The sequence below is a fragment of the Budorcas taxicolor genome, chromosome 19, assembly GCF_023091745.1.
Source record: "Budorcas taxicolor isolate Tak-1 chromosome 19, Takin1.1, whole genome shotgun sequence".
NCBI classification, from domain to species: Eukaryota; Metazoa; Chordata; class Mammalia; order Artiodactyla; family Bovidae; genus Budorcas; species Budorcas taxicolor.
In genome coordinates, this window is record NC_068928.1 from 39,942,560 (window position 1) to 39,969,676 (window position 27,117).

The following is a 27,117-nucleotide window of genomic DNA, read 5'->3' on the forward strand; positions in this document are numbered from 1 at the left end:
TTATTGTTTCACCAATAACCCATTCCTCAGAATTGAAAATTAAGTAGCCAAAGAAAGAATTTTTGTATTTCTCACTGGGCCAGAGATTATAACTATCGCAAAGTAATATAACTGCAGCAGCTCTTGCACAGTAATGAATTGTGTAGGTCTGAAGAACCCTAAGGTTGCAGAAACATGATTGGTGCCAAAGTATGGTTGCTGAGTGGCAGTGTTTATTTTGAAGACTGCTAGATATGTGAGTTGAAGTTTGGATAAACAGATACAGTATTATCACTTTGGGTCATCCCAGGGTAACGCATCTAGTATCAAAATCTGTAAACAAACAGACCACAGTGAAGGTATTTGGAAAACAAAGACCGTAAGGAAATTGGGAAGCAAAAAGAAAAGAAAGTGGCTTTAAGCACAAAACTTGGACTGGAGAGCTCTAATTTAGGCTCCTGGACCCTACCTCATTTCTGTTATCTGGAATGTGACTCAAGCAGAAGAAAGTCAACCAAATTTGTAAATGCAGAGGAAAGACTAAATTGAGGATGGAGGTATGTGTGTCTGCCTCCCTCGTCTTTCTCGTGGCCCAGCTGATGAAGTCTAATGTCCAATGTCCAAAGCATCTTGCAAACTATGTCTCCCTTGAATGACAGAAAGCAAGTGAGAAAGATGTCTGCAGTCTACAATGGAAAGACCTTGGCTTTCTGATTCTAGTCCTGACTGGATCATTTTCTATCTTGTCAAAGACCATTTTCTTATCCCTGCTGTGGGGAATCTAATTAATACCAGGCTCAGCCCCTCTTAAAATATAACTTTATGTAATCTTTTTTTTTTGTCTGAAAATGTCTTTTATTTTTATTTAAGGACAAAATCGAGACATAACATATACCTTTGTACACGGAGAAAAAAAATACCAGAAAGGAGTTTACAAAACCTTGGTCCCTGCCATCCTTATTCAGTGGCTCTGGGGCTGTGTCAGCTGGCAGCTTCAGGGCTACCTCTGGGTAGGCCCCAGATGCCCTGGGTTGGACAGCTTTTTGAGAAGTCCCCTCAGTCTACCCACCCACTCCTACCATCTCTGGAGGACAGGATACAGGTTTTAACCTTGAACTCCTAAGCACCCATCAGAGTGACACAACTCCTGGGGAATCCCCAGGACTAGTGGAAGATGATCTAGACTCTGCTTGGGGAGTATGGGAGAACCCTGGGGGATTAGTCTGGAACACTTAAAAAGGTGGCTTGAAGAATGAAGTTCTGAAATCATTCCCCTTGCCCTCCCTAAGAGTCATACAAGCTAGATACTGCTGATGGTGGGGGGCAGGGATGGGCAAGAATATGAGGCCAAGCTAAAGGGCAGCTGTCCCTCAGAAAGAGAGGAAATCAAAATGAATAGGGCCAAACAAACCACACCAGGACAATCAGACCCACCCTAATACAAGACTGCCAAAAGCTGGGCAAGACAACTTCGGGTCAGTGTCCTCTATCCCTCTCCATCCCCAAATCCCAACCAACCCCATTGCACATTTAGTAAGTCTAAACAGGGAAGGGCTTAAGAGGGGCCCCAGAGGGCACCATGTACTGCCCACATCAGGAGGATGCAGGGGCCTAAAGGGCTAGGAAACTGTTAGAAACATGAGGCAGGACAGAGGCTGGAAGCCCAGCGTTCATCCTAGAGTGATCTGAGGAAGAGCCCAGACTGCAGCTCATCTAAAGGGGAGCCCTTAGGAGGCTCCCAGAGTCTGAGCAGGAGGGAAGGGCAGGACTGTGGAAGTCAGGCTGGGTCCATGAAGCCAGATTCTGGTCAGGCCTGCTGGGGAGGAGTGGAATCTCAGGACTCCAGCAGAAATAAAACCCCAGGTGGTTGGGCCCAGGACAGCCAGTGATCCCAAGTGTGTATGTTTGTGTTTGTATGTGTGTGAGTACACGTGTGTATCTGTGTATGGGAAGAAGAGAACTTCAGTCCCACTGCTTCCAAAGAGACAAAAAAGTCCTATCAAACCACCACCAGAGAAGAAAAGACAGCTTTTTTTTTTCTCTCTCGTGTAAAAAAAAGTCCCTGTCTCTCCCTCCCCTTTCCTCAGGTGGAAGAGAGAGATGATTGCTAAGGGAGGAAGAAGAGCCATGGGCAAGACCCTCCCCAGGTCTGTGCTGGGCATACCCAATAGTTAAGGCACCCATGGAAAGTGCAGCTCAGAAGGCAGGTGAGAGAGAAGGCCAGGGCAGAGGGAGGAGTCAGGAGGACTAATTCCCCTGGAACGCTCCTTGGGCAGCAGATGAGGCAGCACTGCGGAAGGTCCTGCTACTGAAGATGCCCTGGGAAAACTCCTCCTGGGCCTGCTGGAAGCTGGCCCTGTCCTGCGGTACAGGGAGTGCACCCGCTTCAGGAGGAAGAGTGAGAGCACGGCACAGAGGGTGAAGAAGCCACGCACCACCATCATGATGACCGACACAGCCAAGTTGTGCTTCATCGTAGACAGGGCTGCAATCCAGCCACTGTCCCCAAAGCTAGGGATGCCGATCCACTGGATAATGCAGATTTGACAGAAAAATACAAAGAAGAACACGAAGAAGCTGAAAGAGTTGTCAGACCTGAAAGCCTTATAGGTGGGTCGATACCAACAAAGGAAGGCACAGCGGGTGAAGATCACAAACCACAGGATGGAGAGGCCAAAGTCTACTCCCCTGGAGGTGTTGACTAAGAACCAGGTCAGGCAGGCAAGCAGGTTCAGAAACAGTGTCACTGAATGCAGTATCCAGAGATAGGAGAGCATCTTGCATATCCGCTGGTAGTCGGCAGGGATCTCTGTGGAGAAGTCCTGATAGAAGCAGGGCTTGACAGGGCACCACACAGGCAGGGGCGACCAGTTGTTCTCTCTGGCATGTAAGTTGGCCACCGTGTTCTGAAGCTCCCGCTCCTTCCGTTCCAGCTCGGCCGCTTTCCTGTCCAGTTCTTCCTGCTGCCGGAGCAGGCTTGCCTGGGCTGCAGAGGCCACAGTCTGGGGGGTTGGCTGGGTGGGCTCCACTGAGGGTTGGAAAACTGCCGGCTGCAAGGGCCCGGGCATCTGTGAGACAGGAACCGTCGTCGCTGCATTTGTCTCTGAGAAAGGGTTGAATTCAGCCAGGCCTCCTTGTGGGGCATTGGTCAGCTGGGTCACAGAGGGATCCTGGAAGGGGTTTACGTCCACTGGGTCCGCGAAGGGATTGGTGTCGAAGGACGACATGGCGGTCAGCGGCCGACGAGCGAGCTCCGAGAGCACTTCTGCCTCCGGGCACCCAGACCCAGCGGCGCTCTCCGTGCAGACCCTCCATTTCCGGGAGCGAGGCGCTATGTAATCTTATCGTTTATATGAAAGAGCTATGTAGACCATAAAACACCAACAGTTTTAAGGCTCTGTATTAGCTTTGTGGTGGTGGTGGTTGCTCAGTCATTCCTCCTTTGTGGGCCTGTGATAAACAATGGAGTAATTCTACACAGCTAGGAATCCAGAGCTTTCACCATAATTTGCATTATTGTTGTTCACTCAGTTGTGTCCGATTCTTTGTGACACCATGGACTGCAGCACGCCAGGCTTCCCTGTCCTTCACCATCTCCCAGAGCTTGCTCAAACTTATGTCCATAGCGTCGGTGATGCCGTCCAACCATCTCATCCCGTCATCCCCTTCTCCTGCCTTCAGTCTTTCCCAGCATCAGGGTCTTTTCCAGTGAGTCAGCTTTTTGCATCAGGGGGCCAAAGTATTGAAGCTTCAGCTTCAGCAGGAGTCCTTCCAGTGAATATTCAGGGTTGATTTCCTTTAGCGTTGACTGGTAATTTGCATACATTCTATCAATAAACTTTTATTTACTATAGGTCCAGTGTTCAGTAGTCTCGGTCCCTGTCACCAGGAAAGGCCCAGACTAGTGTCTGAGACAAATAAACACTGCAATTAAGTGCCGTTGTGACTTAAATAGTAGCTCTGTCCTTTGGATGTTTAGGTGGTAGATTTGAGGGAAGATTTCAGAAGACAGGCAGAGGAAGGATTATACTGCCTCGACACACAAAAAGCTTAAAATGAAACAATAAGCATCACCATTCTTTTTTTTTTTTTTACCACTGTTATTGTGAAATATAACATGCATACAGAAAAGTGCATTAAACACTAATTTACTGTTTAACATAATTATCAAACATCTGAAATACCCACCACATAGTGAAGAAATAAAATATTTCTACCATCCTCAAAACCCACCCCTTTCCCATGTGCCTGTCCCTGATCTTATCATTCCTCCTCCATCGAGGAGGAATGATAATAATTATTTCCTGCCTTTTCTTAGAGTTTTATCACCAAAGTTGGATCCCTAAACCATTAAGTTTCTCTGTTTTTGAACATAATGGAATCATAATGGATATACTCTTTTATGCCTTGATTCTTTCTAAAGATTACTCTCACATAGAGTTAGTTCATTTATACTTTTGCTGTATAGTATCAGTTCAGTTCAGTTGCTCAGTCATGTCCGACTCTTTGTGAACCCATGAATCGCAGCACGCCAGGCCTCCCTGTCCATCACCAACTCCCGGAGTTCACTCAAACTCACGTCCATCAAGTCCATGATGACATCCAGCCATCTCATCCTCTGTCATCCCCTTTTCCTCCTGCCCTCAATCCCTCCCAGCATCAGAGTCTTTTCCAGTGAGTCAACTCTTCACATGAAGTGGCCAAAGTACTGGAGTTTCAGCTTCAGCATCAGTCCTTCCAATGAACCCAGGACTGATCTCCTTTAGGATGGACTAGTTGGATCTCTTTGCAGTCCAAGGGACTCTCAAGAGTCTTCTCCAAAACCACAGTTCAAAAGCATCAATTCTTTGGCACTCAGCTTTCTTCACAGTCCAACTCTCACATCCATACATGACCACTGGAAAAACCCATAGCCTTGACTAGATGGACCTTTGTTGACAAAGTGATGTCTCTACTTTTCAATATGCTATCTAGGTTGGTCCTAACTTTCCTTCCAAGGAGTAAGTGTCTTTTAATTTCATGCCTGCAGTCACCATCTGCAGTGATTTTGGAGCCCCCAAAAAGAAAGTCTGACACTGTTTTCACTGTTTCCGCATCTATTTCCCATAAAGTGATGGGACCAGATGCCATGATCTTCATTTTCTGAATGTTGAGCTTTAAGCCAACTTTTTCACTCTCCTCTTTCACTTTCATCAAGAGGCTTTTGAGTTCCTCTTCACTTTCTGCCATAAAGGTGGTGTCATCTGCATATCTGAGGTTATTGATATTTCTCCCAGCAATCTTGATTCCAGCTTGTGCTTCTTCCAGCCCAGGGTTTCTCATGATGTACTCTGCCATTATATAAATATACCACAGTTTGTTTATCCATTCTATTGTTGGGGAACACTAAAGTTGTTTCTGTTTTGACTGTTACAACATCCTACTAAGTAAAATTCTTTATATACCATGTGATGCATATGTTCACAAGTTTTTCTAGAGTTTATACCTAGCAGTCAAATTTTGGGGTTATAGGGTATGTCAGTGTTCCATTTGTAATGATGAACTGCTATTCAAAGAGTTTGTACTAATTTATCTTCCCAGTGATAGTGTATGGAAGTTCTCATTGTTTCAGATACTTACCAACATTTGGTATTGTGAGACCTTTAATCCTTTTCCAGACTGGTAATTGAGTAAATAGCATCTCCTGGAGATTTTTATTTATGTTTCCTGATTACTAATCAGGTTAATAATCATTTCATGTTTGTTAGCCATTAGGATTCTTTTTCCAAATATTCTTTAGAACACTTTTGACTCTCTTTGTATTGAGTCATCTTTTTTATTGATTGGTACAAGCTCCTTATACTGGCTCTTATTATTTTGTGAGTTACAAGTTTTAAATATCTTCTCCATGCTATAGTTTGTCTTTTCACCTCTTTATGATATCTTTTGATAAACAAATGTTTCTGTTTTGTTTGTTTGGGGTTTTTATTTATTTTTGGCTGTGCTGCACAGCTCAACTGTGGGATCTTAATTCCCTGACCAGGGATTGAATCTGAGCCATTGGCAGTCAAAGCGCAGAGTCCTAACCATTGGACTGCCAGGGAATTCCCTTGAACAAGCGTTTTTAATGTTAATATAGACTTGCCTTAGATCTAAATTCTATTCAGATCTATTTACCTAAATTCACATTTAGATCTAAATTCTAACTGGAATTAATTTTATATATGCTGTGTGCTAGGCATCGTTTATAATTTTTTATCTATATGGTTACTCAATTGTACTGACACCACTTACTGAAATATCTAGCCATTCCCCAGTGCTCTGCAATGATACCTCTCTCATATAGCACGTGTCCGTTTATGCATGAGAATCTATGTCTGAGATGTCTCTTCTATTTTTCTATTTGTCTCTCCCTGCTCTAATGCTACACCAAAATATTACAGTTTTTATCTGGTAGAGCAAGTTTTTCTATCTTGTTTTTCAAGAATATCATGGCTATTTGTGCCTCTTTACACTTCCATATAAGTGGAAGTGGATAACTTATTAAGTTATATGCACAGAAATGTTGGGATTTTGGTTGAGATTGCATTGAATCCATAAATTATTTCGGGAGATTTCAAATTTTTGCAATATAGTGGCTTCTAACCCCGCAACACAGTATTCCTTCTTTAAGTCTCCTAGGTCTCTCAATAAAAGTTTATAACTTAATGTGTCTTTCAGGCTTTTTGTTAGATATATTCCTAGGTATTTCACATTTTTGGTGCTATTATAATTGGTATTTTTAAATTTCATGTTCAGTTCAGTCACTCAGTTGTGTCCGACTCTCTGCAAACCCATGAATCGGAGCATGCCAGGCCTCCCTGTCCATCACCAACTCCCGGAGTTCACTCAGATTCACATCCATCGAGTCAGTGATGCCATCCAGCCATCTCATCCTCTGTCGTCCCCTTCTCCTCCTGCCCCCAATCCCTCCCAGCATCAGAGTCTTTTCCAATGAGTCAACTCTTCGCATGAGGTGGCCAAAGTACTGGCGTTTCAGCTGTAGCATCATTCCTTCATGAAATTGTATATATATATAAATACAATTGGTTTATATATATTTTAGCAATTACTAAATTATCTTACTCCTTTTAATAATCTATAGACTCTTTTGGACTTACTATATACAAATTAGATCATCTGCAAGTAATACAATTTTCTTTTTTGGCAATTTTCTTTTTAAAACAGTAACCTTACATATTTTGTTTCTCTTTTGGCTTCCTGTACTTGCTAGACCATCTATGTAATGTCAAATCAATAAAGGCAGTGGCAGTAGGCATCCTTGTCTTCCTTCTGATTGAGAGAGAAAACTTATTTCACTCCATTAAATATGATATTTACTGTAGGTATTTTATAATATGTGTATCAGATTAAAGACATCTGTTTTATTCTTGTTTCTCTAGTAGGAATTTTTTATGCACTTTTTTCCTTCAAAACAAACAACTTTTTAAAAATTTTATTCAACTATAGTTGACTTACAGTGTTGTATTAGTTTCTGGTGTACAGCAAAGTGATTCAGTTATATATATATTATATATTATACACACACATATGTACATTCTTTTTCATATGCTTTCCTATTATGGTTTAGCACAGGATATTGAATATAGTTCCCTATGCTATATAGTAGGACCTTGTCGTTCATCCATTCTCTACATAACAGTTTGCATCTGCTAATCCCAAACTCCCAATCTATCCCTCTCCTATCCCTTCCTCCCCTTGGCAACCACCAAGTCTGTCCTCTGTGTCCATGAATGTTTCGTAGATAAGGTTACTTGTGTCAGATTTCAGAGTCCACATTTAAGTGATAGTATATGGTGTTAAAGCAAACAACTTCTTAGTGAAGTCTAGTTGATATGCGATACTGTATTAGTTTCAGATATACAGGAAAGTGATTCCGTTATATATATTCCAGAAATATATATCTATTCTTTACAGATTCTTTCCCACTATAGGTTATTACAAAACATTGACTATAGTTCCCTGTGCTATATAGTAGGTCCTTGTTATTTGTTTTATATATAGTAGTATGTATCTACTCCTAATCCCAAACTCCTGATGTACCCTCCCCCACTCTTTCCTCCTTTGGTAACCATAAATGTATTTCCTATGTGTGTGAGTGTATTGTAAATTGTGTCACTTGTATCATTTTTTTAGAATCCACATGTAAGTGATGGTATATGATGTTTGTCTTTGTCTGACTTCACTTTGTACAATTATCTCTAGGTCCATTTGAGGCATTTTTATCAAGAATGAAAATTGAATTTTATCAAGTGCTTTTTCTGTATCTACTGAGGTGGTCATGTCATCTTTCTTCCTAAACTTTCAATGTGATGAATTACATAAATTGATTTCTTACTGTTAAGCTAACCTTGAAGTCCTAGACAAACCTAACTTAGTCTTAATGTAGTCTTCTTTTTATTTCTTGGTTTGCTATTCATTTTCTATTTTTGCATCTAAGTTTATGTGTGAGACTGGCCTGCATTTTTCTTTCTCATGTTCTTGTTAGATTTTGCTAGCATTGTAAACAATTTGGAAAGTGTTGCCTTTTTTAATTCTCTGGAAGAGTGTGTATAATGTTGGAATTCTTTATTCTTGAATACTTCATTGAATTTACTGGAGAAACCGTCTGAACTTAGAATTTTTGTGGGAAGATATTTTACTGTTGATATAATGTCCTTTGTAGTTATAGGATTTTTCATATTTTCTATTTCTTCTTGGGTTAGTTTTAGCAGTGATACTTTTCTAGGATGGTTCTTATTTAACCTAAAATCTTAAATTTATTGGCACAATGTTGTTCTACTATCCTTTTATCTGTTTAATGCCTGTAGCATCTATAGTGGGCTTCCCTGGTGGCTCAGATGGTAAAGAATCCGCTGCAATGCAGGAGACCCAGGTTCGATCCCTGGGTTGGGAAGATGCCCTGGAGAAGGGAATGGTAACTCACTCCAGTATTCTTGCCTGGAGAATTCCATGGGCAAAGGAGCCTGTTGGACAGGGATCGCAGTCCACGGGGTCGAAAAGAGTCAGACATGACTGAGCGACTAACACACACATAGCATCTATGGTACTGTCTCCTTTGCGTTTTTGAAATTGGTTATAGGTGCTTTCTCCCTTTTTCTTTTTATCACTCTTCTCAGAGATTTGTCTATTTTATTACTGATTTCAAAGATCCAATATCTGTCTTTATCGAACCTCTTTATTATTTATTTACTACTTTATATTTGCTGTGCCCTTTCTTTCCTTCCATTTATTTACATTTATTTTGCCAATTTTTTTTTTAGTTCCTTGACATAGATACTTAATTCTTTGATTTTTTCTTTTAAGCCTTTCTTCTTTCACATAAACAATTAAGGTTATACATACATATTCTGTTCTCTAAAATATTGCTTTAGCTAATCTTACAACTTTTGGGTTTTTTTTTTTTTAGCTGCCCTGGGTCTTTATTGCTGCACTTGGGCTTTCTCTAGTTGTGGTGAGTGGGTTTCTCATTGTGGTGACTTCTCTTGTTGCAGGGCACAGGCTGTCGGGCACATGGAGTGCAACAGTTGTGGCCCGCAAGCTCAGTGGTTGCGGTTTGAGGGCTCTAGAGCGCCAGCTTAATAGTTGTGGTGCACAGGCTTAGTTGCCCAAGGCATGTAGAACCTTAGTTCCTGGACTGGGGATCCAGTTGATGTCCCTCCCACTTGCAGGAGGACTCTCAACCCCTGGGCCACCAGGGAAGTCACCTTACAAGTTTGATATGTATATTTTTATTGCTAAAAGTTTTATTCTTCAGTTATTGTTGGGTATAGCTTTCTAAATATGTCCATCAGATCAAGTTTGTTAATTATGTTGTTCAAATCATCTGTATCACTGACATTTTAGCTGCTTATTCAATAAATTACTAACAGGAGTGTGTTAAAATCTTCACAGTAGTTTTGTACTTGACTATTTTGTTGTCTGTCAATGTTTGCTTTCTATATTTTGAGATTATATTATTATGTACATAGCAATTCAAAATTGTTGTATCTTCTTGGTCAATTGAAATTTTTATCATTGTGAAGTGGTCTTCTTTGCCACTAATAATGCTTAATACCTCAAGTTTATTTTGCCTAATATTAACATAACTATACCAGTTTCTTCTTGGCTAGTATTTACAGAGCTAATGTTTTTCCACCACTTTATTTTCAATATTTTATATCTGTATGTTATTTAGATGTCTTACAAACTGTAAATAGATAAATGTATCCATTCTGACAATATTACATTGTCGCTGCATCATTTAGCCCTGTATACATGTAATTTCTAATACATTTGGATTTCATTCCACCATTTTCTTTGGGGTTTTTTGTTTCACCTGTTTAAGGTTTCATTTTCCCCTGTTTCATGTATTCTTTTTGTTGATAATCTTTTTATCACTCTGCTTTTTTCCCTCCACTCATCTGTTCCCTAGTCTTTTGATGGTTACCTCAAAAATTATAGAATACATACAATATCATCAAAGTCTAAAAGTAAGCAATATCTTTTCTCTTTTCCCAAAGATAAAACCCTTTAGAACACTTAAAATTTATTATATTATATTATTATCCTGTATTTAACATCAAAAGATGCTATTAATAGTTTTATTATTTCTATATATAATTACTGCTCATTTAGATGTAACCATATATTTACCAGGATAATAAATAACCTAGCTTGCCACTACCAGAAACAACATTGGCATCACCATTCTTGAGTGTTTCTCACCTTTCCACATCGAGAAGTTTTTATTATTTCATCTAGTCTCAGTCTCTCTCTGCCTTTCTTGTGCTTCTCTTTAGCTCCATTCTCTCTCCTTTCAATGTTCCTCTCCTCCATCTTAAAATCAATAAATTCCTCAATTTGTTACCTGCAAGGTAGTTTTCCCTCTTCTCCAAGATCTGTTGACATCCAACTCTATCTATCCCAAGGTGGCTAAACTTGCATTTCTCCAAAATGGTTTCCTTCCCAACAGGGTCTCTAACTCAGATTGGAAAGATGTTGAAACTGTCAGAAGTGGGTACTGCTTGAGCTAAGAGTTCAGAAGAATGAGTAAGAGTTAGTAGAATCTCTCACATCCCTCCAAGCTCAAATAATGACTGTTCTGACTGTCCCCATTTCAAAACCATCCCCTTCACCAGTTTCAGGTTCTGGAGCAGGAAATTCCTTACAGACTTACACAGTTAATGTACTGAGCTTCACTCTGGAATCAGAAATGTGAGATGAAAAGGAGAGAAATCAGCAGATCAAATATGAACCTCAGACTTCTGGGTTAGTTTAATCTCCTTTAGACAAGTAGTCCCTTGCTTGCACTCTAAGAGGACAGAAAAAAAAATCTTAATGACAACTGGTTGAGACAGCCTCATGAAATTCTGAATGTGTCTCCCAAACTTCCCCCAACTCAAAGGCACTTTGGAAAAGGGCCCTATTAAAGTGGCTCAGCTGGTAAAAAACCCGCCTGTGATGCAGGAGACCCCGGGTTGATTCCTGGGTTGGGAAGATCCCCTGGAGAAGGGATAAGCTACCCACTCCAATATTCTTGGGTTTCCTTGGTGGCTTAGCTGTTAAAGACTTGGGTTCAATCCCTGGGTTGGGAAGATCCCCTGGAGAAGGAAAGAGATACCCATACCCACTCCAGTATTCTGGCCTGGAGAACTCCATGGACTGTATAGTCCATGAGGTCGCAAAGAGTCAGACATGACTGAGTGACTCACTTTTCACTTTTCCAGTAAAGAAAAGTAAAATTTAAAGTAAACCCTGTTCTCCAGAAGCTTTCACATCAGTGGAACAGACATATGTGTTAATAATTTCTGTATGGTATAATAAGGCCTTAATAGAAATGTATTCAACATGCTCTGGGTCAATGAGAGGAAGAAGTAACCAAATTCTTTGGGAAACTGGGATAAATACTGAAGAAAAGATATTTAAGCCTTAGCTTAAGAGGTGGTTAAGGCAGGGGAAGGTAATCCAGGCAGAGGAAGAATACAACCTGTATTTAAAAAGCACAGCATTGTAAAAGTGCATGTCATGTTCAAATTGAAGACCAATAGTTTGGCATGGCTAGAATCGGCATTTAAGGAAAAGGCTAAAGGACTGTCAGAGGTCAGATGGGACCACCCTGTTACCTTCTATTAAACACTCTCATAGTACCCTGTATTTTTTGTAACACTTTCCTACTGTGAACTTCTTGTTCAGTGTCTGTTTTTTCACAACATTCATCCTTAATCCTGGGTAATCAATAGATACTACCCATGGCTCAGATGATAAACAATCTGCCTGCAATGGCAGGAGACGTGGGTTTGATCCCTGGGTCAGGAAGATTTCTTGGAGAACGGAATGGCAACTCACTCCAGCTTTCTTGCCTGGAGAATTCCATGGACAGTGGAGTCTGGCAGACTACAGTCCATGGGGTCTCAAAGAGTCAGACACAACTGAGCAACTAACACTTTCACTTTCTTTCAAAATTAATAAATCAAGAATAAATTCAGGAATATAATTTTTAGTTGTAATAAACACTAAAATTGTTAATATGGCTATCGCAAGGAAGTGGGACTAGGTGATAGGGTTAAGGGGTTTGAGAGGAAACTTTTACTTAATTTGTTTATATTCCTCTGTACTGCTCAAATCTGTTCTCATTTGTTCTCATTATATTTTTAAAGTTTTTATTGAGATAAAAATTCACAGTAAAGTGTGCAGATCTTGTGTTTAGCTTAATAAACATTCACACATGTAAACATGGTTACACATCCATGTAACCCCTATCCAGATCAAGATATAAAATATGTCCAGTGCTCCCGAAGAGTCTCTCAGAACTGCCCCTTCCCAGACATACTGCACCCCCCGAGGTCACCACTGTGGTGACTTCTTCCACCATCGTGTAGTTCTGGTTGTTTTCCACCTCATTTACATGGAGCTATATAATATGTACTTTTTCAAGCCTTTCTTATTGATGTATAATACACTTCCATTAAAATATACTGATCTTATGTTAGCTCAGTGAATTTGGATATATTTCCAGCACTGCAGAAGATTCCCTCATGCCTCTTCCCAGTCAATAATGTCTGCATGAAGATGATCACTATTTTGACTTCTACCACCATTGCTTTGTCTGTTCTTGAGCATCATATAAATGGAATCATACAGTCTCACAGAGGACACCACCCAGATTTTCTTTAGGAGAACCTGCTGTAGGAAGCAGCTTGATGAAGGACCTCTAACCCACCCTCCTATAGATCTGCCTCCTGAGCCTCTCCTGAGCAGCTCCCTGCCGGAGGCTGAGCGTGGCGTCCCAGAGCCTGGCCCTCCTGCCTGATGGGGAGCCCCCTGGCAGACTGCTTTTGCTCTGGTTGGCTTGGCAGAGACCCTCAGATGGTGCTGGCGTCTGAGACTCTTCCTGCTCAGTCTCTCCCTCCTCCTCTCCTTTCACAGGTTTTAGATCACGTGCTCTGAAGTTTTGCCATATCTATTCCTGTTCCCTCTCCCTTCATTCTTCACGAGCTTTCCCGCTATCTTGCATAGCTGCTTCCATTCTGGCACCTACTGCTCAAAGGACCCAAACACACAAATATGCATTTTTGTGCTGACTTCATTTGCTCAGCATTCTGTCTGTGAGAGCCATTCGTGTTGTTACGTGTAGCAGTAATTTGTTCTCTTCTATTGCATAAGTATAGCGCAATATATGTATCCATCCTGATGGTACTGGGTATTTGAATAGTTTTCAGCTTAGTGCCCTTATTTTGATGTTTTTATACATGCAAGTATTTTGGTGAATACGGGCACTCATTTCTCTTGGGTATATGCCAAGGAAGTGGAGTTGCTGAGTCATAGGCATATGTTTAGCTTTAGTAGATACTGTTAAAGTTTTCCAAATTAGTGGACCAAGCTACACTCCAAGCACTTATAAGAGTTCCTGTTGCATATAATATTTTTACAAATGTAAATGTAAGAATAAATAGTTCAAAAGATAGATACAAGCCAGATGTATGCCATCTCATCCTAGTTTCATGTTTAAGTTACCATTTTTAAAACTGCCCAATAGGAAAAAAATGTTCACACACCCTAAAACGTGCATAGTGGTTATACTAAAGGGAGAAGGGAGATCACTGGGTACCTTTACCTTTGACTTTGAGCAATATCTGAAATGCTTTACAGCAAGTACATATTTCTTTCAATTATTGTCCTGAAAAATATTAACTAGAACTAAAAGGCTTATGATGAAAACCAGCAGGCTCCTCCTATGCTCCTCCACACCCCTCAGTCGCGAGTCTCCTAGCTTACCACTCCTTTAATTGCTTCCAAAGATGTGTTGAAATCCCTTATCAGCTGCCTAATTCTCTTTATTCCTTGTGGGTTTCTATAATTTCCATCACCTTATTGTCATTTAGTGAAATTTGAAGAGAGAGAGAGAGGTAATTAATATGATCAGTCTCCCACTTTTAATCAGAAGTTCATGCCTACAATCTAGCTGATTTTTGGACATTATTGTAGGGAATGGGATGTATCAAAGAATAGCAGCTCGTTTTAAAGACATCATTCTGGTGATTGAGATTAGGGATGATGAGGATGGACTGGGGAGGAGAGCACTCAGAGGCTGGTGGGGCGAATGCTTAGGAAGACACAGAGGTGGGCTTCTCACCCAGCTGCAGCAGGATGGAGACAACAACATAGAAGGCATAGAGAGTCCATGCCTCAGGATCACAGCTCACATCTAGGGGCCCCTCACCCCAGTTCTTCTTCAGGATGGGCTCCACCTGAAAGGAAACCCACCAGATGGTAAAAGCTGAGAACAAGGAAATATACCAAAAATGGCAACTATGTGGCCATACATACCCCCTTAGTCCTGAGTCCATAGCAGAGGTTGTAATCCACCATGGCACACTTTCCTGCAGAGCCTGGGGAGCCTCATACTCCCAAATGGTAATAGACACTGCTGATGCATCAACATGGGGCCAGTTGCCCTCCTGGAACTAGTAGCCTCCCACCCCCTCTCTTGCCCACAGGCAAACAACAGAGCCTAAAGACCCCATCCTGAATTGTCCTGAAAACTACATGTCCAGGGAATTGCCACAAACCAGCTGCATAGACGTGAGCTGGCAGTGGACTATGAAGTAGGAAGGGACTGGTCATTGAGGTTGCTGGGGCCCTTGAGAGCATGGGCAGTCACTTCCACTAGGACCTGGATGCTCAGCCCAGGCTGTCTTACCGTGTCCTTCATGTGGAGCAGGGTCCCCTTATCTAGGGCCTCAGCAACAAACTGCCGGTATTCAGACAGCTCTGGGGACAAGAGAGAGGGTGGTCAGCAGAGAGGCAGGGCACATAGTGGGACAGGGCTTCGCTGTTTGATCAGACCTGGGACAAAGCATCACAGGAGGTTCCAGAGAACCCCAGCGTGGCTAGACAGGGGTCATTCCCACTGGGTTTCTGCTTTCCTCTTAGCCTGCAGGAGGTCAGAGACTGCACCATGGGGAAAGAGGAGGCAGTCCCTCCATCTCTGGCCTGGGGAAGATGGCTGGTTTGTGAAGTGTGAAGTCTATGCCCCACAAAATGTAAAAGGCAGTGATATCCCCTTCCTCCCAAGAGTTGACTCCGCACAGGTCCCTCTGCGCAGCATGTCCTCCACGCCAGCTTATATCCAAGCCCCTCCTCACCCGTCAGGGCATCCAGGACATCCCAAATGGTTTCTGCGCGTGCCTCTATCAAGACCCCAGCAGCATTGAAAAGACTGTTTATGAGAGAATTCGCTGGGCTGTTCATCTGTAGCTCCCCGGAGCACTGGATCTCAGACACCTAGGACCAGGAGATGGGAGAGAGGAGCCCAGTCCCATTAGAGTGGATTGTCTCCCGACTCGTCCCTCCCTCTCTTTGCCCTCTTCCTTGGGCCTCTTACTCTTTGCTCTAGGTCCTGCAGCTCTTCATCACTGCTGAGGCACTTAGTGAAGCAGTTTAGCACCTCTTTTTGCTCCTCTGGAGTCAGATCCTGGAGGACTCGCACCATGTCCTGAACCCTCTCTTTTATGCTTTGGAAATTCTCCAAACTCAAGGACTTCCCTGTGGAGGCAGAAATTAAGAATCCAATCCCTCCAGCCTAGCAAGCTCCATTACCAAGGCCCCCCAGACCCCATTCTTGATCTATCGTTCTTCTGGAGACCACCTCTCTGTAACTTCCCTTCTTCTAGTCTTTTCCTGTTAACATGAAGCAGATAGACACCCACCATCACTGCCTTCTGCTGACCCCACTTCCACCTCCCAGTTCACCTTCAGTCTAGTACCAACCCCCAATTCTTCTCCACCACCAGGAAGTCAAAGCTTATGTAGTTCTTGCCATTCAAAGTGCAAGCTTTGGACCACAGGAGTAATGAGGATTTAGAGGAAGTTAGAACAGTGGTTCTCAGTCTTGACTGTGCATGAGAATCCCCTGCGGAGTAATTAAAACTCCCAGTGCCCAGACCAGGCCCCACCCCCAGATCAGCTAAATCAGAATTTCCAGAGGTGGAACTCAGTTATCACTACTTTCAACATTTCCCTCAGGTGATATCTGTGTACCAGTGAGAATCACTGTGTTCAGAGGAGACAGATGCAACCTCTAAAGTGGAAACCTACTTTTGGCACTGCCCTACCCTTCTCCAGGGCATGGCAACCCACTCCAATATTCTTGCCTGGAGAATCCCAGGGACAGAGGAAACTGGCGGGCTATGGTCCATGGGGTTGCACAGAGATGGACATGACTGAAGCGACTTGAGCATGCACTGCCCTTCTCCTCCCAACATTCTCCACTACTACTGCCACACACACACACACGCGCGCGCGCACGCACACACACACACTCAGCAGCCCTATTTGAGCTGCATTCCTTGGGGACAGAGGGCTCAAAGGTGAGGAGTGCAGCTACCCTGAACATAGATGGCCTCCCCATCCTTACCCAACCAAGATGAACCACCATCTTTCTCTGCAAAGAGAGGAAGAATAATCTCAGCGAGTCCTCAGGTCACCTCCACCCCAGCCCACCCCATGGACATTCTTGTCCCAGTGGTGGGGGTTCTCAATTCTAGATTCTGAGCCCTCGCTGCCTATGCTGGGGAGCCTGCATCCTCATCATGGTGTATAAATGACAAAGTACTATATTTACAGACCCCTTCCTACACTCGGAGACAGGCAGCCATAGGCATATACTTAAGATGACTGAAGGAGAAAGGGAAGTCCAGAGAGAAGCACCATGCCCTTAGCCACTCAGAAAATTTGGGGGACAGCAGGAACTGGAATCTATTCCCTGACTCCTCTGTGATGGCACTTAAGAATGACAGAGAATCTCACTTGAGCTAGCAAGACCTTCCCAGAACTGAACCTGAAGCTTCTACAACTTTCAATAATTTCTCTGGAGTGTTCTACTCCACCTAGACTTCTATGCCACCTAGACCCCTCCACTCCTTCACAAGGGCTCTTAGGCAGTACAGCCCGTATGGGATTCAGGGAAAGACTGAAAGGCCAGAGGAAGCCACACACAGAATCATACGGGTCTCCTGGTCTAGTCCCAGTTCGTTTTAAGGTTAGTACACCCATGACTCTGCGGGCTGTAGGCCTAGTGAGCAGCAGAGCCAGGACAAGCCCCTGAGACTGTCTGACTCCTAGTCAAGTGCTCATGCTGTTGTGTAGAACTGGCCAGGCAATTCAACTGTGCTTTGTAAGCCAATAGGCCTCCAGTAAGGACTGTGAACCCAGGATCCAGCCCACTGACCTATACAGAGCAGGTCAGAGTTGGCGGAGCCTGGAAACCCTAGGCCAGCATGCAATCCAACCTGCTTCTCGAACAGGCAGATTTTCCTCCTGCCCTCTCACCTTGGCTCAAACTTGAGTGCATCCTGTTACATTCTCAGTACTGATGACTCTATAATTCCAGGTCATTTGCTATCCTCTTTTTAAAACCAGTATCCTTGCCCATTCTAGAATGATGAACAGGAGGCCCACTCACTCACCTTCTGGAAAGGAGCTGGTTTTGCCCAAGAAACAAATATCTAAACCAGTTTTTAAAAAGAGAGAAAGAGAGATCAGTTATTAGAAAGCCCAGGTCTCTCTCTTTAAGTTCCTCTTTGTAATATCTCCCCAGTCTTCCCACCCTGCCCAACAGGAACAATAAATTGTGGGAGAGAGACAGGAGCTAACAGCTCTAGGGAAGAATTGGGTCCCCAGGTTGCTCAGCAGTAGAGGATCCACCTGCCAACACAGGAGACCTGGGTTCGATCCCTGTGTTGGGAAGATCCCCTGGAAAAGGAAATGGCAACCCACTCCAGTATTCCTGCCTGGGAAATCCCATGGACAGAGGAACCTGGCAGGCTACAATCCATGGGGTTGTAAAAGAGCTGGACATGACAGTGATTAAGTAACAACACCTTCCATCCTTCTTCCCAGTCCCTGAAACTTCCTCCCACCTTCCAGGCCACCAGGACCCCTTCAGACTGACACAGACCCCAGTTGAACTGACCCCCACCTTCTTCATGTGTTCAGCTCCCCCACCCCACCAGGCCTAGCTTACCCATTCTCTCCACGCTGGGGAAGACAAGCTGCTTTACCCGATAGGCCAGGACCGTCTCAGGGGGGAGAGTCACTTTCTTTTGGTGCTAGGAAAAAGGAGCGACATAGACTGACTCCTCAGTTCCTGACATAATTGCCTTGCCTGATCTCCCAAACAATCCTGGGAGGTAGACATTATTACCCTCCATTTACAGATGAGAGAACCAAGGCTCTGAGAGGATCAGCAGATGAGCCCATTTCACAACAGCAAAGTTGATATTTGACTCCACATCTGACTTTATTTCCATTTCACTCAACAAATATTTATGGGGAATTCCCTGGCTGTCCAGTGGTTAGGACCCAACAATTTCACTGCCAGGGGCCTGGGATCGATCCTTGCTTGGGGAACGAAATTTCCACAAGCCATATGGTGTGACCAAAAAAAAAAAAATTTATGGAGGACAAAACATGCCTGTTTTGTTCCAGGCATCCTGGCTCCTGTCGTCCTGCCTCCTGAAAAGGGAGGAAGACAATGAACAAGCAAGAAATACCCGTGTAATTATGAGCCATGGGAAGCCCTACGAAGCAAATGAAAACAGAACATTGCCAGAGAGTCAAAGGGGAGAGACTGTGTGATGCTATATACTCTCTTGGGGCAAGAAGAGACGTTGTCAGGAGGCCAAGGAGCAGGTAAGACTGCTCAGAAAAGTCTAGAGGAAGAGATGAGGAGCCTGGTGTCTGGGCTGGCAGCCCCTGACCTGCAGTGAGTGAGCCAAGCTGGCTCGCCCACAGTCCCTGTCTCCAGAGATCCTAACCTTGTGTTCACATTGGAAACCAAACATTTTCAACAGGCTCTGAAAGTCAAATTGCGTTTCATATTTCAGGGTGTCAGTCTCTTTTGTCTTCAGAGTCTCTGTCACTAGATACAGGTCCTCTTTCTTCGCCTCGATTGACTGGAATGAAGGAGGCAGTTCCTTCTTCAGCTTCCTGGAGGGAGTAAAGGGGGAATGAGAGGGGCCCCACCTCCTAGGCACATTTCTCCCTCCCCACGGCAGTTACTCTCTGTTTGAGAGTAAGTGCTCCCAGGGCTGGAAAACCAAGGAACGTGGAACCTCTGTCAAAGTTCACTTTACCCACCATGGAGGGGGAAGGGGGTGCAAAGTGGGAAGGAAACCCACTAGCATTTCTGGAAGATTAGAGTATGCCAGCACAGGGAAATACTTCACACGTCATTTCATTTAATCCTCTCCACACCCCCATGAGATAGGCAGGCTTGCATCCGTTTTTCATAGGAAACTGAGGCTTAGAGACAGGTCATGAATGGCCCAAGGTCACACAGCAAATAAACACAGAGCTGGGATTCAAGCCCAGGTCTACATGAGTCCAAAGCCTGTGCCCTTCTCACGGCACTGAGATGGGCATGTGCCCAGCCCACAGCAGCCCCTTCTCTGGGAAGCGGTCCCAGCTCCCTACACGGGTCTCTGGGACCTGGTTGCACATTGTCCACCTTTGGGGTCCATGTGCCATTTCTGATTTCACAAGGGAATTCGTGGGCTTCCCTAGTAGCTCAGAGAGTAAAGCATCCACCTGCAGTGCACAAGACCTGGGTTCAATCCCTGGGTGGGGAAGATCCTCTGGAGAAGGAAATGGCAACCCACTCCAGTATTCTTGCCTGAGAATCCCATGGATAGAGGAGCCTGGTGGGCTACAATCCATGGAGTTACAAAGAGTCAGACATGATTGAGTGACCAACACACAAGGAAATTCATTTCGTGACTTAAAACAGCCTGTTGGAACTTCTGGTATTTGCAGCCAAAATACCTACCTACATCCTTGCCTCTGGTGACCTTCCTTTACCTACCTGCCCCCACACAACTCTATTGACACACTCAACATAGCCTCACCTTAGAAACAATGCATTCTAGAAAAAAATGAGTTCCCTCAGCAAAGGCCCCTCCCCAGCAAGACTGTGGTGGTAGGAGCAGGTCAAAGGGCCAGTACAATTTCACTGTAAGCCTTTCAGTTCTTAATTAAAAAGGGGAAACAAAAGGCATCCACCCTGCTGGGGGAGGGCTAGCCCAGGAAAACAGAGGGGCCCTGTTCCCTGAACCATCCACACTTTCCAACAATTCCAGCTAGGGGAGAAGACACCAATACCAGCCATAACATAACTGCTGAGGGGGAAGGCTGGTGGAGTCCCTTGGAAGGACCATGCCCTCAGCTATTAGAATGTCTGTAGCACTTGATAGGTGCCACCCTGGTGGGGTGGGGCGCTGGTACTTCCTGTGCAGGAAATGTTCAACCGGGGTGCTTTGATTTCACTGTGCTTCACCTCAGCTCTCTTCTCGAGTACTTACCATGTGCTGTGGATAAACAGAGAGGTTAGTAAAGACGGTCCCTGGTCACAAGTTGTTCTTAGTGCCCTGAGGGACAGGTACTTGGACACTACTGACTTGCCACAAGGCAAAGTGAAACAAGCACAAAATGAAGATTTGGGCAACACGGTTTAAGAAAACAGAGGAAAGTGGTCTCGAAACCAGCCAGTTTGCTCCAAGTCAGAGTCATCAGTTACCCTGGAGAACAGCAGGAAAGTAAGTGAATTGGGGGCCTCAGAAGAAGGGCTCCTGGAGGCTGGTTCTGGACGAATAAGAAGGCTTCGACTGGAGAAGAGGAGGGCATGCTTGAATAAGGACTGGGTTGTGGGGGCAAGGTGTACTGGGAGTAGGGAGTGGGAGGCAGCACCTGCCAGGGCTCCCCACCTCCGATAGCCTAGGTGCCCCAAAATATGGGCTTCTCCCTCTCTCCTTCCCCCTTACTGCCCACCTCCAGCCTCACTTGTTCTTAAGGGAATCCAGGAATTCCTGGGGTATCTCGCTCTTTTCTAACTTGATATTCTTCTCCTGGAAAATGTGGAATGCTATTTTAAATGTCATTTGGGGGTGAAATCTCACTGTCAAACTTCCCTTTGAGTCTACGACGTCCAGAATTTCGAAGTTATCACCTTGACCTGGAAAGAGAAAGGTAAGGTCACAATGTCGTTATTATCACTGAGGCTGACCCAAAAGATCTCTCTAGAAGATCCTTGCTGATGCGTGCCATCCTGGGCTCCCCTCATGATCCCCTTCTCTTCTGAGCAAGTCTTCCAGCCATGGTTCTCCAGCCAATGCTATTCTCCCTGGAAGTTATCAAGGTTGGAGCCCACTCTGCCACATTCTTACCAAATGACCTTGGTTAAGTCACTTCACCTCTGAATCTGTTTCCTCATCTATAGAAGGAGAATATTCATAGTACCTACTTCCAGTGCTTGAGGAGATTAAATCACGCAGCTAAGCACTTAGCACACTGCTAAAAGCTCAATAAATGTGAACTAGTCCTATTAAACCATTTGAGAGGCTGAAATGAAAGAAAGAAAAGCAAAGCGAAAGAATTAGGAGCCCCGACCACCTGGCTTCCCAGGTGGTGCTAGTAGTGGTAAAGAACCCGCCTGCCAATAGAGGAGACAATAAGAGACTCGGGTTCGATCCCTGGGTTGGGAAGATCCCCTGGAGTAGGAAACGGCAACTGGCTCCAGTATTCTTCCCTGGAGAATAGTGGACAGAGGAGCCAGGAGGGCTATAGACCATGGGGTCACAAAGAGTTGGACACAACTGAGGGAATGAACACAACCTTTGGGAAATAAAAATTAAGCGGAGTTCAATCTCTGTGTTTTTGTGACCTGAGCATGTGTAAAGTAAGGCAACTCTGGAAAGTTGCCCACCGGCATGGACTCTGCCTGGCCTTGCATAAGGCCTTGCGTAAGGGCCTGGAGTCTGAGTCCATTGCTGACCCGGAGTTAGTGGCAAGTGTGTGGAGATGCTGCCAAGCTGAGTGCCTTTCTCTTAGACCTCCCAATTCTGAGCCTACAGAGGCGGGAGAGCATCTACTGCTGCATTTTAGGGGTGGGCCTGGATTTCTAGAGAAAAAAATGCATTTTGAAACTGGTGGAAACATGCCAGACCTACAAACGACGCCTGAAATCAGTCCTGTGTGTGTGATGCTAATGTCTCAGGGCCCATTTGTTCCTTGAGTAACGTAAAATTTGGTGTACTTTATCAGAGAGAAAGAAAAAATCAAACCTCATGCACACAAAGGCTACAGTATGGGAGAATCCCCTGGTCCAATAGTTAGGACTCCATACTTCCCCTGCAGAGAGCATGGGTTTGATCCCTGGCTGGGGAACTAGATCCCACAAGCCATGCAACAGAGCCTACACAGTATGGAGAGAGGCAGTGCAGAAGAATAACGTGACAATGGGGAAACCTGACAGGCACTACCTCCCCCGGGTGACCGAGGTCAATATCAATAGTGATAAGTCTTGCTGACAATACGTACCCTTGATATGAGGGTTTCCCAGGTGGCTCCGTGGCAAAGAATCCTCCAGCAATGCAGCAGACGCAGGTTTGATCCCAGAATCAGGAAGGTCCCCTAGAGAAGGAAATGGCAATCCACTCCGGTATTCTTACCTGGAAATCCCATGGATGGAGGAGCCTAGTGGGCTAAGCAACAATAGCAGCAAACTCTTGACATGATGTGGTGAGAATACCACTTTCCCTTTGTAATCTTGCCCCGCCCCTCAAACTCATTTCCTAGGTCTAAGAGACAAAAAAACCAGACAAATCTCAGTGGAGAGGCATCCTACAACACGCCTGACTAGCGCTCCTCAAAACTGTCAAGGCCGTTAAAAACAAGGGAAGTCTGAGACCCTGGCACAGCCAAGAGGAGCCTAAGGAGACGTGACAACTAAATGTAACATGAGGTCCTGGACGGGATCTTGGAACAGAAAAAGGACACTAGATGACAACTAAAGATATCCGAATAAAACTAAAGAAATCTGAATATAACTTTATTGCTGTTCAGTCACTCAGTCCTGTCTGACTCATTGCGGCCCCATGGAACGCAGCACGTCAGGCTTCCCTGTCCTTCACTATCGCCCGGAGCTTGCTCAAACTCATGTCCATTGAGTCGGTGATGCCTTCCAGCCATCTCATCCTGTGTGACCCTCTTCTTCTCCTGCCCTCAGTCTTTCCCAGCATCAGGGCCTTTTCCCATGAGGTGGCTCTTCACATCAGGTAATGGACTTTAATTTTTAAAAAACCTATGTACACCATCCACACCAAATAGTTAAAAATAATAACGTTTCTAAAAGAAGGTCAGATTGCTAAAAATCAATTTAAATGATCAGCTCACCTCATTCTTAAGAATTTTTTTAAAGCTTGGTTTCACCTCTGTCTTTGAATTTTTTATCCAGATAGAGTTTCCCTTAAAGGAAGTTAACCTCGTCAATTTTCCATGATTAAACTTGCCTCTGCCCCTGGAGAATAATATGATCATTGCAAAACATCCTAGTCCTGCTTTAAAGTTGTTTTTTTTTTTTTTTTTCAATGAACTTGTCATTTGGCAAACTGATTTTTTTTTTGGCAGGGGGGATGGCCACACTGAGAGGCATGCCGGACCTTAGTTCCCCTACAAGGGCTCAAACCTGTGTCCCCTGCAGTGGAAGTTCAGAGTCCTATCTACCGGACCACTAGGGAAGTCCCTGATTTTGATTTTGATTTTTTTGAGAACTAGCTTTTAGTAAATTGACTCTTGGCAATTCAATTTTCAGAAAGTCGACTCAGAGTCTTTGAAAAATGCTAATCTGAAATTTTCCTAAAGCTGCTTGCTTGCTGAATTAAACTTCATTTGTGGAAAAGCCCACCACCTCTGAGCAATCTGGGTACTGTTCTTGATCACTTAATAGTCATACGTGGCAGGTGCTCTAGAAATATACAGTGGTGGTGGTAGAATTCTTTTCCATCTCTTGGGGAGAACCAAAAGGATTTTGGTAGAGATGTCTGAGCTGTAAAACTCCTCACCATGAGGCGTCAGACGCCATAATAGTCTCCAAGAGAAGGTTCATTAACACCTCTCCTGGGGCTTCTGAAACCCAAGAAACCCCAGGAATTGGGAGCCACTGAGCTTGGAAGCAGGAGAATGGGACAGACTTCTCTCCTAAGGCCTCTGAACCCTTAAGGAGTTCTGCTGACCAGCAACTTCCCATTCAACCATCATCCCCAGGGAACAGGAAGGGCTAATAATAATAACTGCCACCAGTAGAAAGTCTGGGGCGAGCTTTTATTGAATGCTCCTTCTTGCAGGCACAGTGGTAAATGATTTACGTAATTTACCTCATTTGATTCTTGCAACAGTCTTTTCAAGTTGACAGATGAGGAAACAAGCATAGATAAAGCAACTTGTCCAGAGGTTACCCAGCTGGTAAGTGTGGCAGAGCCAGGTTTTGAAGTCAGATGCCCCCCAGTTCTAAAGCCTGAGTCCTTTCTTAACCACTAAGCAAATTGTTTCCATTTATTTATACATTTAAATGATTAACTTTACAAACACATGAGAAGACCTTAGCTAATTTAAAAGTGAATTATTTACAAAGGGAAAAAATAGGAAAAAAAGACTATTTAGGAATAGTTTCCAAGAAAAACAAACTGTCACTTCCCCTATTCCCTTCTCCCCATGCAGCTCTCGAACATTTCAAGTTGAGGTGTATGGATGTGTACATACAAATTTCACGGTTTCTTTGTTGACTGGCTGACCTGGTTGATAGCAATGGGGCATTGAGAGAGGGGTAGAGTAGGAGTGGGCAAAGTCTCTAACCACCTCATACTGACCTTGGAATTCAGGAACCACCATATCAAATGGTACTTCACTCTCCAGGATGTCCTTCAGGGTGAGGTTTGTCTTGACATACTGGTATCCAAAGAAACGTCTCCTCTTCTTCACCAGATAGAAGCAGTGGAATTTGTCAGCATCCCCGAGGCTTCTGACAGCAATCATCTCTCCACTGGTGTCCATCTCTTTAACCACAGCTTTTGTGATCGACTCAAATACCGTGGGCATTGTGCCTGGACCAACTGGGGAAAGGAAGCCCATTGCAGTTTGGGGGCAGGGGGATATTGGTTCAGGTTTTTTGATCTTCTACTTTTGGCTGATCCAAAAGTTCTAGGCCAATCATAACTTGGAATGATTTGGCTTCCCTGTTTCTAGAAGGTATGGCATTTACTACACACTAAGATGGAATCACCATCAGGAAAGCTGGAATGGTGATTGCCCCAAAAGGAAAGTGAGACCTGTTTTCTGAGTCTCGCATAGCAGAATTGTCCCCTTGCTCAGAGGGACCTGATGGGTAGGAAGGCAGGCCCACCATCCCCAAACCTTTACAGTGCTGATGAACAGAGGAACCAGAAAGAGATGAAGGGTCTGGCTGCAGACCTCACGTTACCAACCCCAACAGACGACTTCTTCCCTTGGCTCTGACTCCTGGGCCTCCCTCCCTTCCTGTTCTGCAAGGCAGTTGGATGGGTGCCCCTATCCACCATTTCCCAGTAAGATGGTGATAAACTGGTCTCAGAAGGAAGCAGAAAGGGTAGTACCCTATCTTTATACTTAAACAGCGGTTTGCAGCTGGATATCCTGGACAGCCTCCCACCCCCAAGTCCTGTCTCCTCTGTTTCCGGTCACCTTCTGAAGGATCCCCTCATACTTGGTAAAAGCAAATGAATCCCAAAACCTCACCTGGGACATCTCCCGCTGCCCACTCTCTGCTTCACCCTCTGCCTGGCCTACTCTTGGCCCCTGTGCCTCCCCACTCGCCAGCCCTGTGGGACCTTCCACAGGCCCACCACCAGTCCAGCCTGACACGGCTGCCCCTCCTCCATTTCTCGTCAGCAGCAGCTCTTTGATCCCCACCACGTTGGAGCCCTTAGGCTCTCTTCCCTCCAAATCCTTCCTACTCTCTCCTCTTCCATCAATCACTCTGCTCTCCTTCCTTTTCAGATCTTTTCCCCTTTCTTCAGGCTCCTCTGCCAACCCTCCTGAGGCCAGACCACACCCCACAGGCTTCCTGGCCACCTTCCCCTAATTCCCTTCTGGCTGACGCAGGCACCTGCTCATCCCTCACCCATGTTCCCTTCTCTGCCCCTGCCCCCGTCATGGTGATCAACTCTCAGCTCATTCTCCACCTAGGAATCCTTCTGGGACTATGGAAAGGGTGTGCCCAGGGCCTACAGATCCATCTGAGGGGCCACACACCTCTTTTTTGTCCTCAGCTACTCACCAAAAATGGAGGTTGTAAGAATCCCGTGTAAGGTCTCTGCACAGTTCCTGGCCACTGTGTCTTGGGACTATATAATATGGGAACTAAAAGAAAAAAAAAACTGGAGAGCTAGGTGCCCCACCTCTCAGAGTTTTAGATAAGCCACATTATGGCCCAGCTAGACAACAGGTCAAAGGTAAGAAACCGACTCTTCCTTCCTCAAGGACCCAGGGAGCAGGCAGGTGGGAAATAGACAGACAGACACAGATGCTACTGCACAGAACAGGCTGTAAAGGCCCCTCCCTGGCAGGTGAGCCTCAGTAAGTTCTCTTCCCTCCCACTCATGCTTGTGGAGGGAGGAGGAAGCAGGAAGCTTCCTCTGAGGACACAGGGGCCGGGGGAGAAGCCGCCCTCCAAGGCAGGAGGAGAAGTGACAGGAATTCAGGGGGAGGAATTCAGAGGAAAGGACTGGGCACCCCTTGGGACTCTGGCTT

The 27,117-nt window shown here is 44.6% G+C and overlaps 2 protein-coding genes across 2 annotated transcripts; both read right to left on the reverse strand.

Moving 5' to 3' along the window:
• Positions 1-2,167: 2,167 nt before the first annotated feature.
• Positions 2,168-3,206, reverse strand: LOC128065592 (secretory carrier-associated membrane protein 2-like). The gene is given in 2 exon segments (XM_052658799.1): positions 2,168-2,333; positions 2,336-3,206. Coding segments are annotated over 2 exon segments (978 nt in total). The 3' UTR covers positions 2,168-2,226.
• An 11,397-nt stretch (positions 3,207-14,603) lies between these two features.
• GSDMB (gasdermin B) lies at positions 14,604-25,428 on the reverse strand. Its single transcript, XM_052658584.1, has 11 exons — positions 25,200-25,428; positions 22,873-22,965; positions 21,337-21,508; positions 19,317-19,488; positions 18,524-18,608; positions 17,967-18,005; positions 16,916-16,942; positions 15,884-16,044; positions 15,645-15,783; positions 15,200-15,270; positions 14,604-14,747 (listed from the first exon to the last, which is right to left on the reverse strand). Exons 1-11 carry the CDS (start codon positions 25,426-25,428, stop codon positions 14,604-14,606), a joined length of 1,332 nt encoding a protein of 443 aa, XP_052514544.1.
• Between the last annotated feature and the right edge of the window lie 1,689 nt (positions 25,429-27,117).

Bases quoted from the DNA above. Each gene is read 5' to 3' on its own strand.
- GSDMB (XM_052658584.1), bottom strand. From the start codon at position 25,428: ATGCCCACGGTATTTGAGTCGATCACAAAAGCTGTGGTTAAAGAGATG. The intron at 22,966-25,199 runs GTCAGTATGAGG...TTCCTTCTCTAG, and splicing joins GGTGGTTCCTGAATTCCAAG to GGGACCTTCCTGATTCTGGG. The intron at 15,784-15,883 runs GTAAGAGGCCCA...TCCTGGTCCTAG, and splicing joins TGCAGGACCTAGAGCAAAGA to GTGTCTGAGATCCAGTGCTC.